General features: G+C 39.8%; 1 protein-coding gene across 4 annotated transcripts in view; it reads right to left on the reverse strand.

Moving 5' to 3' along the window:
- Window positions 1–3,335: 3,335 nt before the first annotated feature.
- LOC144718870 (dual specificity mitogen-activated protein kinase kinase 6-like) overlaps window positions 3,336–15,760 on the reverse strand; it is a 61,397-nt gene continuing 48,972 nt past the window's right edge. For 3 of the 4 annotated variants that reach the window (XM_078594448.1, XM_078594446.1, XM_078594444.1), the window contains exons 7-12: window positions 15,223–15,274; window positions 13,024–13,151; window positions 11,887–11,964; window positions 10,374–10,513; window positions 8,949–8,994; window positions 5,117–5,965 (exon numbers count right to left, since the gene is read on the reverse strand). In XM_078594448.1, the coding sequence (XP_078450574.1) occupies window positions 5,879–5,965; window positions 8,949–8,994; window positions 10,374–10,513; window positions 11,887–11,964; window positions 13,024–13,151; window positions 15,223–15,274 (531 nt within the window). In that variant the 3' untranslated portion in view covers window positions 5,117–5,878. Of the gene's footprint in view, window positions 5,966–8,948; window positions 8,995–10,373; window positions 10,514–11,886; window positions 11,965–13,023; window positions 13,152–15,222; window positions 15,275–15,760 lie in introns of all 4 variants that reach the window. The other variant, XM_078594447.1, reaches the window with a different exon arrangement.

A 15,760-nucleotide genomic window follows, 5' to 3' on the forward strand; every position in this document is an offset into this window, starting at 1 on the left:
CTGCTTAAGAGGCACTCGAGAGATTTCTCTAGTGGAGGCCCTTCTGCCAGCAATGGTGTGAGCACGCAATTGCAGGGCTGCACCTTCAAAAAATGTTATGTTTTCATTGTAATACAAATTGTATTCTATTTGACTTCCAAAGTTTTGTGGGATATTCACAACCTGTTCTGTTTCCTGGCCACATGATGCACATCTGAATGCGAATTATTAAAGCAAAAACAAATTTGGGTTATGTCATCAGAATCATGAGATGAATTTATTTTTTATTTGGATCACTGCAGCTTCTAGTTCATCACCCTGTTGGCAGTGAACAACCCCAGAAGACAATGTCGCAAATCTCCTCCTGAAATCACTCAGGGACACATTTGGCCACACTAGGGTCACATTTGAATGCCCTGTAAAGATTGTTCATCACTCTTGATTTGAAGCTTTCGTGACTGCAGGAATCCATACTCTTCGGTTCTTTCGGTAAAGTCACGTAGGTATAAAATAAAATAAAGCAAATCACGACGTTTCGATCGCAACACAAGCAATCTTCATCAGGTGGTCTAACAGATGTGTAGAAACCCTCCCCGTAGAGGTGGTTCAATCGACGTGACTTTATCGAAAGAACCAAAGAGTATTGTTCATCACATCACTGAAAGTGAAGTGTCCTAGAGATGGAATTACGTGAACGAACAAATGAATTGTGTTTTTTTTTGTGTGCTATCAGTGACCAGACTGAGACCGCCAACTCTCCACACACGAGAACCTGGTTTAATCATGGGTGGCTACCCGGATTTGAACTCGGTTATTCAGAGAAGTGACAGTTCAGTGCTCTGACCCCTGAACCATCTGGCCACTTCAATACAATTTTAATAATGGTGTCGTGGGCCTTTCACCCGCCCAGCCTACTCAACGTCACCTGAGCTTTCTCTGTCCTCACCGTGAGGCCTGCACCATTTGTCACCCGTATTTAAAATCAGTTTTGTACGTTGCATAACACCCCAGTGCAAGAAGGTTTATCCATTACTGTCGTCTTGTTTATTTTTAAAAAATATTTTTTTTTATGTTCCACTCGGTGACGTTGGCAGAAAACACGGGTTGGATGAAACCCACGTTGCCGTGAAAATGTCTAATGTAAACACGGTCAGATCGAGGGGACATTGCGCACACACGGTCACGTGACGCCACCTGGCAGGCCCAACGTGTCACGCCGCCACATCCCAGGTCCCAACAACCACAAGCACGGACAGCAGTTTGAGTAGATGCAGCTGCCCAGTGAATAGCAGCTTGGAACTACGGAATATATATTAGCAAGAAGATTAATTCCCAGCACTTGCATCCTTAAAATTTCTACGAATGTCAAAACGGTATCTGGCATTACAAGGCAAACTCCTATAGCAAACAATTTTGCACCATCGATACCCACCCAGTGTAGTTTGGCGTTATGGCACGTTTGACAAATTGATCATAACAGTTAGTGTGTGCGTCCAGGCCATAACATTTACACCACAGTATAAGAGCTTCCACAAGAGTATGATGGAAAAAACCTGGGGCCGTTATTTCCAAAGCAGGAATATCAGATAAAGCTCTCGGTCACGGTATGGACATATGTGTGCTAACCAATCTACCATGTTAACCTGTATTATGTCAAAACTTTTATATTGATATTGCTCAACAAATTTGGGCCAGTAATGTAGACTGATACAAACAAAAATACCAAGATATCCTGTGAGCCGACAAAAAGTTTGTGTACACCAATTTAGGTCTATATGGTACATGAGGGTGTAGTGTGACCAGCACCATGCCTCGCCAGTGCTAACGTTTTACATACCAAGTACTCATTTAAGCCCAATTCAACAAAGTTGCGGCTCAGGGCAAGTTCTGATATTACTCAGCACTAATATTCGTGGCCAGGAATTGAACACAGGTCACCAGGTTTGTAGTAGCGCATTAACCAATGCGCCACCACTTTTTCAAACAAGAACACAGAATCTAGGATATATTAAAAATAGTCCATCATCATCAACACTGCCCTATAACAAAAACATGGAGAATGACTGCTTCCTCTGAGGTGAGATTATTTTCGTCTATGCATGAACATATCAGCCAAGTTGACGTAAAATACAAGTGTGGTTAGATTGAGGCCAATAGTTACATAACAGGTTATGTGCCAGAGGCAAGACCTACGTCTCAAAACAGACAAGCTAATGACATTTTGAAATTGCTCAGACGTCTTTATTTTTGCTGTAAGGTCATCATCGTCACCACTCTCACCACAACAATTATTATATCCCATTAATTTCCACGTTTGCCGTAATGCTGCATTAAAAATATCTCAGCAAGATGCATACTTTGGGGACATCACAGCAGAACTTATTGTGAAGGTCATTATATCCGTTTTCTTCAGCATTATTAGTTGAAAATAAATGCATTGCTAGTATAATAATCATAATAATCACCACTGCTAACAATGCAAATAATTGTGCACATATTTGTATACTGCATATAGAACTCTCTTCATATAGAATATAATTGTTTTCATGTTGCTGAAATGTATTTTGCTGACAATGTACATTTTCTTCTGCAGTATATTTTGCAATGAGCCCATTTCATTACTTATTTTAACCTTATGACCGCAAAATACATGTATTTCTGTATGCAGCACCAAAGGTAACCAGAAGATTTCACCGTTTTCCTCATAAAATAAACACTCTTAATTTTTAGAGCTTTCGTGACTGCAGGAATTATTCTTTGGTTCTTTCGGTTAAGTCACGTCTAAAGATAAAATAATGAATTAAAATAATAGCGACGTTTCGATTGCAACACAAGCAATCATCATCAGGCATAAGAGAAATAGCAACAAAAATCTAACTAGAAAACTATAGACAGACATACAAGCAGACAGACATCACAAGGACACACAGAGAGAGGACACATATCGGCACAGAGAGAGAGGTCGTTTCTGTGACGGTCCCTTAAATATAGGGAGGGGGGGCGGGGACGGAGAGAGGGAGGGGGCAGAGAAAATTAGCATATCAATGAGTGGACGGCAACGTGTTGCTGCTGCGCAAGTAAGATGACGACGTGGCACGGCACGCAAGCTTGAAAATTAGGAGAAAGACACACTAAAATTAAATAACCTCGCAAAATATCGAAATGTGATGTAATGCAACACAGAGAGTCGGTCAACACACAATTAACGCATAGCCAGGTTGATTACGTATTTCAAAGATTGCTAAGTTAGAATTTAAGTGTGAAAATTCCAAAGAGAGGACACAGGCAGAGAGAAATTGTATCTTTAGACGTGACTTAACCGAAAGAACCAAAAAATAAACACTTTACACGAAAGATAAGTATACATCTTTGGAAAGAAATTTTATTCAAAGAAAAACTGCACGAAAAAAACAACAAAAACAAGGCCCTATAGTGTGCTGAAATCCTCTAAAACATGCACACGTAAGTAAAAGGTATGTTGTGGTTTATTGTTAACGCCCTTATATATATATGTTTACATACAATGTAGGCTTCAGATCTTAAGCAATGGTATGCATTTCCCCACATATGTCAGCTCAATAAAGCCTGGTACACCGTTCAAGTATTAAAATATCATATATCCAAGAAAAGCAACTGCATAGCTTTCACTACCATACATGGCTAAAATACAGTAAATTATAAAAATATTGACAATCAGACATGACGGTCAATTTTTCTAATTAAAGATATTTTCCTATACAGTAGAATAACAATACAACAGTGATATCATTGCAAGTTAAACAGCATTTCCATACATTTCCATTGTGTGGCATCTCAAAAAAACTCACGCAAACCCTTCTTAAACAGATTATCTGGATAAAACACGAACTTTCCGTATGAGATTCGTTTAATGTTTGTTTTAAATACAAAGTGTCGTAAAGCAAACACAGCATTTTATAAGCCTCACCACGCTGAATTTCACGCATATTTCACTTGTGGTCATGAGCTTCTTTTACATCATCACCGCTCAAAAAACCTGAACATGCATCTTTGGAAGAAAAGAAAAATCTCCAAATAGTGTTTTTATTTTCAAGACAATTTTTGTATTGAATGATTGTAATTATAATATGTACTCCATAACATGCTCGTCGTCACTGCTGCTACTCACTGTCGCCTTGATCTCTGAGGTGGATGTTGCTCTTGTGCCTCAGTAGTGAACTAGCGACACAAATTAGTTATGGGGTTTTTTTTGGCAGCCATTCACCGATTGTGAGAGATGAAAGCTCATATTAATAATGATGACAGATGCACAAGATTTTGCAGACAAGTCAACAACTCAGAGGTGCGGAGCCAAGTTCAGGGCTGCTCGAAAGCCTGACCAAACAGATAGGCCTTTAGTTCCACATCGAGGGGGCGATAGCAGAGAACCGACTTGAGGCTGTAACAGTTTGAGACCGTGGTGTCCAAATCTGATTTTGAGTGACACTGCGTAGGGTTCTACATTGAGCTTCAGTGCAAGGAGAAAATAGTGAGGCGAGGTATTGTGGGGGACCGGTGGTGAAGGCGCGATGACAAAGGCAGGCGATTTTAGAATTTGTCCTGGCTTGCGAAAGGGAGGCAATGAAGAGTACGGAGGGTGGTGGCTGCAGTGTTGGGCATGGAAGTGAATAGGCGAAGCTGATCTCAGTTGCCTATGCTTCTTCAGCACGAAGAACCCCAGTGTTGAGTGCTCATTTCAAGCCAAGAGAAACTCACCAAGACCTTAGCAGTTACAGTTTAAAAAAAAATATTTTGAGTGTAAAAAAGAAACGGCCTGTGGGAGATTAGGAACCCAGATCACTGGAAGTGGCACGTACCCTAATCACCACACCACTGCTTTCTGCAATGTCACTATTAGCTCATGCTGTGTCTATGATGTTTTAAATGTATATCTTTCCATTAAAGAATTCTGCTATCTTTAAACGACTTACAACTGAAGTCATATGAGGTACAGCTGTTAAACCTTTCCCAGGCCTACATAATTTCATCTCTATTTCAATCCGATACGTACATACACTTAGCAAGCTTTTTACATATTGGCTAAATAGATAGAGGGCACTTTGTGTTCCATTATAAAGAAATGTATTTGCAGATAAATGATTTAGGAAACGGCCAATTATATCATTATGGCAATTTTATTAACTTTCACCACAATAACCATTAAAGCATATCATATTTGGCAAAGCTCTAATACTTCTCACGTTTCCATTTTGTTTTCATAAAGATCGCACGTGTAGATTGACAGGCAAAGCCGGAACATTCACAGCTGAGCAATAACACCACAGGGTGTCTGCCACCAAAAATAGAGAACTTTGCATTATTGCCTCTGAAACAATCAAAATAGTGTGTCGACTCTGCACCATGGGACAGCAAAATGGCATTCATTGCTCTGCTTGTTGTAAATATTATTTACACAAACACATTGGGATAACATTAACTTATTTCGTTGATTACTTTTCCTGAAATTAAGGCCAGTGTTGAGATTGTACTAGTGAAAAATTGTTGAATCTTCATATTCAAAAACTTACTTTAAATAAAAATTGGGAAGGGAGAATATTATAATTAAGATGAATAAGTAATTTAAATAAAATGGGGGTGAGGGAGAATATTAAAATAACAAAAAATGTACGGCAAAAGCATGTGTGATATTCTCCACCGATTGAACCAACGCCATGCACACGTTACGCGCAGGAATGGCAACCAGGATTAATAACGCGTTGGTATCTCTGTGTGACCTATGTATATTTACTGCTGCAAATGTAGCAGCACCAGCATGCATTTGATCCTTCTGGGGCTGTCTACAATGTACCATGAAATGTCTGCTATATGCTTTAGTTCTGTCGCTTTACTTTGAGGATTTGCACCCCCAATTCACGAATACTCAGTTTGACTTGTCGCCTAGAATCAGTTTCACAAACGTAGCAACATCTGTATCCTTGGCGTTATGTATTCCAAAAAAAGTGTTGTCCTGCAAAAGAAAAAAATCAAAAGGACAGTTACCAATATGCTGCATATTTTCATACGTTATAACTGATGTCCATACAAACATATTGCTGGGTGGATCAGTGGAAATGGTTTGGTGCATTGCAGGATGATCCCCGCAATTGGTGAGTGGTGACATCTGCCTCTCTCTCTCTTCACAAACCCACACTGACGTTGCTGGGTTGTATAGCCAAATAGTCCTCATGGCCAAAACGATGTGGGGGATACCTTCATCCAGCAGTAGATTGCAAACCCCATTTCTATCACATCAACAATTTTGGCCATGATGACATCTCGATCTTGATTCTAACACAAGAGGAACTTGAACCATTTAGAAAATGTAATGATGGATAATGGCACGTCATTGCCTTACAGTTGTCTTCATGGAAAGCTGTGCATTAATTAATGCGTTTTCACACATCCCACACGTCCCTTTTAACGTATGTTACCTATGATTTTTTTTAAAGCACATGCATATATTCATAAGTCTAAACTCATTTATTTGCCTTATTCAACTGCCAACTTTCCAAAGCCAAATGTCCTCTGTAACCGTTGCCCTTTCCCATCTTAGCATTTGGCTTGAGCAAAAGCTGAGGATGTGAGTATTTGGTAGTAATAGGCCACCCAAAGCACAAATAGACTCACGTGCACACAACCAGAACCACCATTTTTGGGTGTTTAAAGCAGCAGTGGAGTCGTACCTTTTGTCCGTGGGAATAAGCACTATGACATTTTCTCACTCATTCGTATACTTGCCCAGTTCTAATTTTGGATGAATCTCAAGCTGTCACCACTCACTGTGTACATCTCGTAGCGTATTTGTTTACTTGCTCTTCATTCACACACAACTTTTTCGAAAGGGATAAAAAATAATCTGCATTTATTTACTTCTTATTTGGTTTAGTGATTGTAATCGCTTCTCATGACAGAGTTTGGAAGCCACTTCAGCCTGTGCATGTGTTTTTGTGGTGAATGATCCTACACTCATACCCATGAAAAGTGGCTAAAATATCAGAATTCATCCCAACACTCAGCTTCGAGCAGCAAATTACAGGTGTGTGTCGCTGTGCCCAATAAGAACATTAACCTTTGTGCCCCTTCAAGCTAGCTAACATCATCCATATCCCTTGCATTGCTCTGCCTTGCAGAGAAGTTACGTTAACCATCATCACACACGGCTGCTCCAAAACCCCTGAAATACTGATGGTGCTTATTTCATGTTGAGATGACCTGGAACAAGAGCTCAGTGGCTACAAAAGCCAATTATAAGACCGTGATAACAGACTAAAGCTTAGGGTGTCGGGTTGCTATCTCTGAGCTACAAAAAAACAAGGATATATCTTTGGCAGAATAATATCTCACTATAGGAAGAGGGGATAACCACATGTAAATGTGTTGCCTTGAGTGGTGTATTATTAATAGGCAACTGACAAAAACGGGGACTTTTAATGTTACAGGAAGATGTAAAGATTTCCCAGAACAGCAGCTATCTCAAAAAAGAGGACAATCCGGTGAAAAACAGGAGAGGTGGCAACCCTCATTGGCAACCCCAAAAGGGTGGGCGAGAGACTTGGAAACCCCTTTCCAGCATAACCATATTGCAACACACGAATGTCTTGTTCTGTGCCTGTGCATTGACGCCCCCTTCTGTGCAATAATATAATGCACTACTAGCTCCCCCCACCCCCGTGGCTATTTTCTGTTATGCTGCAGAGTCAATACATGTCGTAGGTTTGATTTGGAGGTTAAGCTGTATACGCGACTGTCCACCCGATTTTTGGCCCCCATCGCCTAATTAAAGCCCATTCGTGCCGGTGCCCTTGCTGTCGTAGAAATGTCTCACTTTGAATTAAATGAAAGAATGGTGTGTCCCCGCAATTTGTTCTTGGTGTGAAACACACACATTGTTTAAGTCTCTTATTTGTTTAGATTGAAAATAGGCTGACGTAACATTTAGTATAATATAGGTTGCTATTATTTTACTGGGTTGGAGATGGTCAATGTTGCAAGGGAGACTGGGTAAAATATGTCCCATGTAAAGCTTGTGATGCCACCAAATTTCTACAGTTCAGAGCTATAACTGTTACCCATTCTTGACTTAAAGCTTTCGTGACTGCAGGAATTCATATTCTTAGGGTCTTTCGATTGAGTCACGTAGATAATTTCAAAGACAATAACAAAAACTATCAACGTTTCGATCGCAACACAAGCTGTCGTCCTCAGGAAAAGGGGGTTAGTTTACTAAAGGCAAACTGTTTATAAAGGTTTAAAATGGGCGTAGCCCAAATGTTAGCAGCATGGGCGGGGCAGCTAATGTTAATGTAAGTGATGGGCAGCGGCCACGAAGGTGGTGGGTTTCCACCAATTAAAGAGCTGCCAGGTAAAAATTTGCATGTTAATGTAAGATCGGTGAGCGGCCTCCACGGCGAGCGCGCTAAGGTGGCTATGTTAATGTGAGAGATTAGCATGTTAATGTCAGATCGCAGAGCCAATGCACGTCGAGGTGGGCGTGCAAAGGTGGCTGTGTTAGTCTGAGAAATTTAACCTGTTGATGTAAAATCGGAGAGCCGAAAATAACAACTAACATCGGAAGGTGGCAGGATGGGAACATCACAGCCAGTTATGACTTAAACTGGTTGATAACGTCCTTCCAATGATTGCTAAGTTTGTACCCATCTTCTCGGTTGAAATTGTGTGTGAGTAATACAAAATAAAATGCATTATTTTTATTTATAAAGCAACTACGTACAATTATATCTCAATACGCTGTAAACAAAAAGTGGGAGAAAAGGGAGGTACACGTTTTTTTTTAAATACACAGCTGGTCATCAGCAAAAGAATGTCTTAAGGCTGGACATGAACAGAGGCAGAGAGTCAACAATGCAGTTGCCATTATTAGAATCACACGAAATATGGTTGTTGTTGTTGCTGTTTATTTAAATGGTTGTAACGAAATGCATCCTTCTTACCATTAGCTCGGCGTATGTTGGTCTCTCATTGGGATTCTTTTTTAGGCTGTAGAAAAAGAAACCATATTAATTGAAATGTCATGCAGCTGCAGTTATGTAACATAAATTCTCAATTCTAGTTGAGGATACATTTAATAATCTTTTCTGACCAATGTCAGACAAACTTGCTACGTCTTTTATAAGCAGAGGAAAGAGGCACGAAAGGAATACAATTTCACTTGATTGATTTGTTTATAATAACTAAATCATCGGCATGGGGAAAGCCTTCATCCAGTTTTAATGGCTGTAAATTACTCTAGTATTATTTAAATAATCGTAATTTGATTACATTCTGGTTAAAACACCATGATAACACATTGAACAGGCTCTGTAGAAGGAACATAATGGAACCTGATTTTACCTGTTGACATACTGATAAATAGTTTCATTATTCACAGGTGAAATTGAATTACAAGATACCTTTGGTCAATTTGTATAGACAATTAACATTCTCGTAAAATGTTTAACTTCTTTCACACTGTATGTAGCTGACCATGCTAATCGGAGGTGAAATAGATGTGACTTTTAAGTAGACAATTCATTATACTGGCTTCTGACATTCCTGTCCATTTAGAAATGTTAAAGTGTTGCTATTCTCACCTACCATTTTTTTGTATTATTATTACTGTTACAAGGTTAAAATGGCATTCATAGACCAGTAAAAATAGTCATATGAGAGCCACTTTGCCACTACAATATTTTCTACATATAATTTAATGGTCAAATGCGGGTTTATAGTACAAGTGTGAAAAGGCCACTTTTGAAACTTTTGTAAATTTTTAGAAAAACGAATGGCTACGTGTTGCTCAATTGAGAGGAAATAATTGTCACAATTCCAGCAGAAGTGACGAAAGAGATGGCACGAATGTTAAAGTGACCGGTAAGCAAACCAGAAAAAATCCACTCTTGTACTTAAACTTGTTTTCCTAGTTAATGGGCCTTTAAACTTTTACATTGTTGCAACTAACGCATATTTATTATCGAGTAATTATTTTGGGAGGAATCTCAATGCCCTGAAAGCCAACATATCATGGGCATTGTACATATGTCAACATTCTTGTTACATGATCCCTTCCCCCCCCCCACCTTTTGCTTATGTAATTTCCTTCCTGCTTCTTGTTTTGACCAATTCCCACAAATAAATTAAAGCCCATGACTTGTGCTTGAAGTTTATAGCCATATCGGTTTGAAAGTGAACGCATGATTGTTTAAGCGGAGGGAGCAATACTCCCAAGGGTACCTAGCTTTGAAAAAATAATCATTTTAAACATTTGTCCGGTTTGTCAGTCACAATGATGAAATACACAGTCCATGCATCCCTTAACTGCCCGTGGTAGGCACTATTTGCATGTGCCCCTCTGTCTACGAGTCCAGGGAGCCTCCTACCAGAGTGTGCTGAAGTCCACAAATTCCGGAGAGAAGTTCTCCGGCGGAAGCTGTGGTGAGGGCTCTTCCACGACCTGCTTGAGCTGCTGGAAGGGCGTCCCCCACGACTCGTACGGGAACTTGAGGATGGCGAGTTCAATCTGCAAATGGACGGCATTCCGCAATCGTCACTCGAACTGCAGACGAGATGCTACACCCCACCAGCCAAGTCGAAGACAGATTCCCAGAATAAGCCTTAACAGACATATGAAGGCCGCCACGGTACACAAGGTGGTGGGTGGCCAGCACCACGCCCCGAATGCCTTCTTCTTCTTCCCAGTGGCAATGTTTACCCACCACACCAAGTACTCGTTTGAGGCTGAGTCGACCTAGGGGAGGCCCAGGACCAGTTTAAATATTCGTCACTGATGTTAGCCGTGAGCGGGAATCAAACTCTGATTACTGGGTTCGTAGTGCAGTGCACTAACCGCTACACTACCGCTCCCCACAACACACATCACACACACACATATACGCCGTGCGCCAAGCAATATCACCTTACTCATGTAAATATGAATTATTTTCCTTATTAAAAACCACTTAGATTTACAACATCACAAGATATATATTTATTTAAATGCTATTTCATTATAAAATGTAACGCGATCAAGTCGCTGGCTGTTACATGGAGCTCTTGTCAAATGCTAAATAAAAGGGTTCTAATCTTACGATGCCCGAAGCCAAGAGAAAAGTGAAAGTGGAAATTATATTTCCACGTTTTAATTATAATTAGAGTCACTGTAGAATATAGTTGAGAATGCTATTAATAACTATAATCACAATTTAGGTATAATGAGGTCAGTTTCTTAAAGTTTATCAATCCACTGCTGGATGCAGGGGGTTCCTCTGCCATGTCAGTCATTGGTATTGTTTGACCATACTTCACCAAAATGGTCAGTGCAGAATGATACAGGTATTACTAGCCATGGTTGAGAATCAAATTCGGATTAACATATTAATGACCACCGTGCTACAACTCTACCTTAATCAGTTTAGGTCAGTGGTTCTTAACCTGGGGTGCACGCGTCCCCTGGAGATGCGAGATGCCCTTTCTGGGAGTGCTAGACATGGCCAGATTATATTTAGAAGGCAAATAATCGAAACACAAATTAAGCACGGGCACGTAGGTACAACTACTTTGTTTCATCAAACCTATGTATTTTTCTTCTTTGGTTCTTTTCGGTTAAGTCACGTCTAAAAATAAAATAATAAATTAAGATTCTATGTATTTTTGTTTTAAATGTTTACGATTGAGAACCAAAGAAGTTCAAGGCTGCAGTAAAGGTTAAGAACCACCACTGGTTTAAGTGCACATTAAATTTGCTAAACTTACACAAGAAGCAATATGTGGCAAATAAAGCAGAGCAATGTAATGGTAAATTTCAGCAACAGTGTTTTGTGCGGATAGCAGCGTTTAGAAGGCAATGTGCTACAGCAGCATTGCAGCAGTGTGTGCCTATCACAAGACCCTTACCATGGTAATGCCCAAACTCCAAATGTCGGACTTGACATTGTAACCCTTCTGATTGATCTCCGGGTTTATTCTCTCTGGCTGTAAAAGTGAAAGAGGGTGGGCGCACATGGGATAGGGTTTAGTCATTTCTTTTCTCACGGTTCCTGAACTCCCATGACCAAGTCAACTAATTCAAGTTTTTAATAAGAAATAGGCAAACAGTAAATGACAAAGTGTCATAAGGTAGGGGTGCAGCTCTGCAAATGCTTACTCATGCCACTGCTGGCAAAAGGACCTCCTCTAGAGAGAGCTCTGGAGGGCCCCTATAAAGGGCATTTGGCCTACTCTTCTACATTGGCCAAACATTTTAAACGTGATAGTACAGTACATACTTTATTCCACCACAGACAGCTTGCTGATTGACAAACTATTGTGTAGCGCTTGGAGATTGAGCCATGACATCTGGATTTCAAATTCAGCTTGCAAACCTTGGCACCATGGCAACATTCCAGTGTCATAATGGGGAGGTAAAAATGCTAAATTATCATGTTAGATTGTTAAAACTTGTGCCTGTACAAAACTGAGCCTCATTGCGAAAAATATTGAGAATCTACACATTAATCTATTTTATACTATTGGTAAACAGTTGTAGGCTTTGACAATGACAGACTCTACCCAGCTTTAGCATCACATTCCATGGGAGGTGATTGTCGTATTCACTGATGACAGAGATTATATATATGTAGGTGTTCAATGTAAAGCATTTTGCAAAGTTAGGCTAACCACGTTCTATATACATATGGGCTGTAATATGTAAGGGCCTAAATTATAATTTATCCCTTCTGGAGTATAAACATAATTGACATAAGTCAGTCATTATTATCAATGCACACTAGATATATCAACTATATATTTACAGCCATTTTTAGACAATCCACTGCTGAATGAGGGCCTCTCCACACCATGTAGGTCATGGGGATTTATTTGACAATACATGACCATACTGGTCAGTGCGTGTTCATTAAGGCAGAGAGCACTGATGTGTGAGCATAGAATTACAGGACACCAATGGGATTTGCTGTACTGCAATCTGCTGCCTTCAGAGGAGCCACGCCATAAGTCATGGGCCATAATATTCAAATGAATCGGAACACCTACGGCCATATATGGTTTGCAGCCTGCATCCAGGGTTTTGGCTACAGAGTCGACCAAATATCCACTGATGCCAAAATCGCACATCTTGACGTGTCCTTGTGTGTTGATCAGAACATTGGATGGCTTGACATCTGTATGGAAGCGAGCAGAGAAAAGGAAAAACAATGAAAATTGTAGCTTTCCTTCAAAATAAAAAAACATGAACATTGTTATACCATTTTAAGTTTTATGGGAGTATAACACTTGCACGGAAATAATACACATTTTATATATGTTTAAAGAATAGCTGGAATAAATATCTGACTGTATATATTTTTATATTTTTATGTTATTATATATACATTATTTTTTTCTAAGGGTGTGGATTTAAAAAAATAAATTAATGGATAAATAAAACCACATGTTCTGTTGGGTATGTCAAAATATTATTTTTCATGTTAAAAATTCCAATCTTGCAGATAAAAAGTTGTAGTTAAAATTTGACAAGATATTAATCTGTCTGCTTGTTTCTGCCATAAATGACATACCGTATTGTGGAATTACCATAATCATGAAAATGAGAACTCTCACAATCAAAACAATGCTTTTCAACTTTTCGTGCGGTACATATTAACCTTCAGGCTTGGATGGGCGATAACCACGAATAAAAATGTGTTTTTTAGACTACTGGGCTAAACTGTCAGCAGAGGGCCGGGCAGCAATCCATTGTCCTGTGCTGGCTGCTTTCAGCAACCGGCACTGACCAGCGTTAATGAAATATGAAATAACCCTGACGACACGCACGGCGCAGTGAAACCCTCATTCGGCAGTTGATTGCACGAAGAGCTGTATGTGTACTTTATAGTTTAATGGTCATTTCCACTGTGTTGTTGGCTGCGAGTGAAAAAGTAAATAATGAAAACTGATTCGTACTGTTCCCCCGCTCCAATGACATTGCACCCACACAAGCCTCTTGAGTATCCAGGTGCCATTAAAACGTTACACCTGCCAGATATTATCATGGACATGTGCCATTTGAGGTGAGTGGTGGCACAGTGGTAAGGACACACCACCTACGAACCCGATGACGTGAGTTCGATTGCCGTCGATTGTCAACATCCAGTGTCAAGTGATATCCGATTCAGTTGTCTCACCAACCCATAATGACCAGAATGATGAAGTATGGCCGAATAACCCGCATGATCGACACGGTGTAGGAAGGCCTTCAATGCCTTGAGAAATTGTAAAATATTTCGGCATTAGTATACGTGTACATTTTTATTATTAGAAAATTATCACAAGTTGTGAGGTTTCAAAATTGACCAATTACTTGTCATGCACCGGAGGGAAAACGAGTGATAATTTGATTCAATTTATAGCATCAATTCCCATGGGTATGGAATAAAATTATCCCTACAACTTCCTCTTTTTTCTGTATTACCTTACACATTCATCCTGCATACTGCACGTACTTTCAACTGTGAAATAATTAGCACGTTTTAAAATTACTTTGGCAACGTTTTCAGTTACTATTTTTTATAATGATAAAATACAATAGTGATCATTTACAAGTCTAAAGTAGCTTAAATCCCCCCCCCCCACCCTCTGTCCACCGAGCAGTATCAGAATCTGTATTTATACTGGAGGAGGAATCCGATGAGCAATAAAGCTCTTTTTCACAGATTTCCAGTAGGAGCGGGTTAAGAACGTTACAACAACAATACAAAAACACGAAAGCAGTGCAAAGTATAAGAAAGGTAAACAAATCACTTAAAATATGCAAATGAAACTAAATGATTTGTTTTATCTTACCAGTTAAAGCCCATTGAGGTATTAACTTCTTTATCAGAAGTGACTTGGCCACAATTGATAGTATAAATGGGTACACCACCGTTTTTGTCTACAAGATTTTATCGACAAGATTGTACACCAACTTAGCAGGTTGCATGGAGTGGGGTCAAGTTTGGTTACTCCCATTTCTTCCATGACGACTGTCTAATGCTAATGTGGAAGAGTAGGCCAAATACCACCTAAAGGGGATCTCTAGAGCTCCCTCTAATCAAGGCCCTTCAGCCAGCAGTGGCATATACAAGGCATTGCAGGGCTGCACCTCTGCAGGGACCTAAACCAACGTTTGGAAACGTTTAATACCTCCCGATGGACTTTGGATTGAGCTAAAAGGAGAGCGATACAGTGTGTTATGGTGCACGTCTGTATCCTTACCCCTGTGAATCACAGATAGTTTACTGTGCAAATGTTCCAAAGCTTTCACAATCTGAAAAAAGGTCGCTGATGTTAGTTTTTAGACATCAATACGATCAAATCTGTGCAACGAAATTAATATATCCACTTTCCACGTGTTGTGGTCATGTTCAGTTATATTTTAAAGAGTGCTTGAAAAAAACATCAAATAACGCTTGGTTACAAATCACAATCTCCTCAGGAGAGGGCGCACCAGTCTCTGTTAACCTTTTTAGTGTGGCCGACGACAATACAAGGTGATCCGTTTATAGACACCCCACTGATGTCGAATGGGCCCCCCTTATTTCTCAACAGGCGAATTAAGTTGTGAAAGCTATGTTGGACAAAGTGTATCACGAGAGTGTTATAAGATACAATACGCCTATTGAGATTGTGTGGGGTACATGTAGTGGCTTTGAATTGAAATGTTGTTTTTGCTGCAATGTCGACCTGCTATTTTAGAGGGGTCTCTATATATGGATCACAATAACGCAGAATTGCCAAATAATGCTTAATTTTG

Source organism: Lampetra planeri, chromosome 5 (genome assembly GCF_965212315.1).
Source record: "Lampetra planeri chromosome 5, kcLamPlan1.2.h2, whole genome shotgun sequence".
NCBI classification, from domain to species: domain Eukaryota; kingdom Metazoa; phylum Chordata; class Hyperoartia; order Petromyzontiformes; family Petromyzontidae; genus Lampetra; species Lampetra planeri.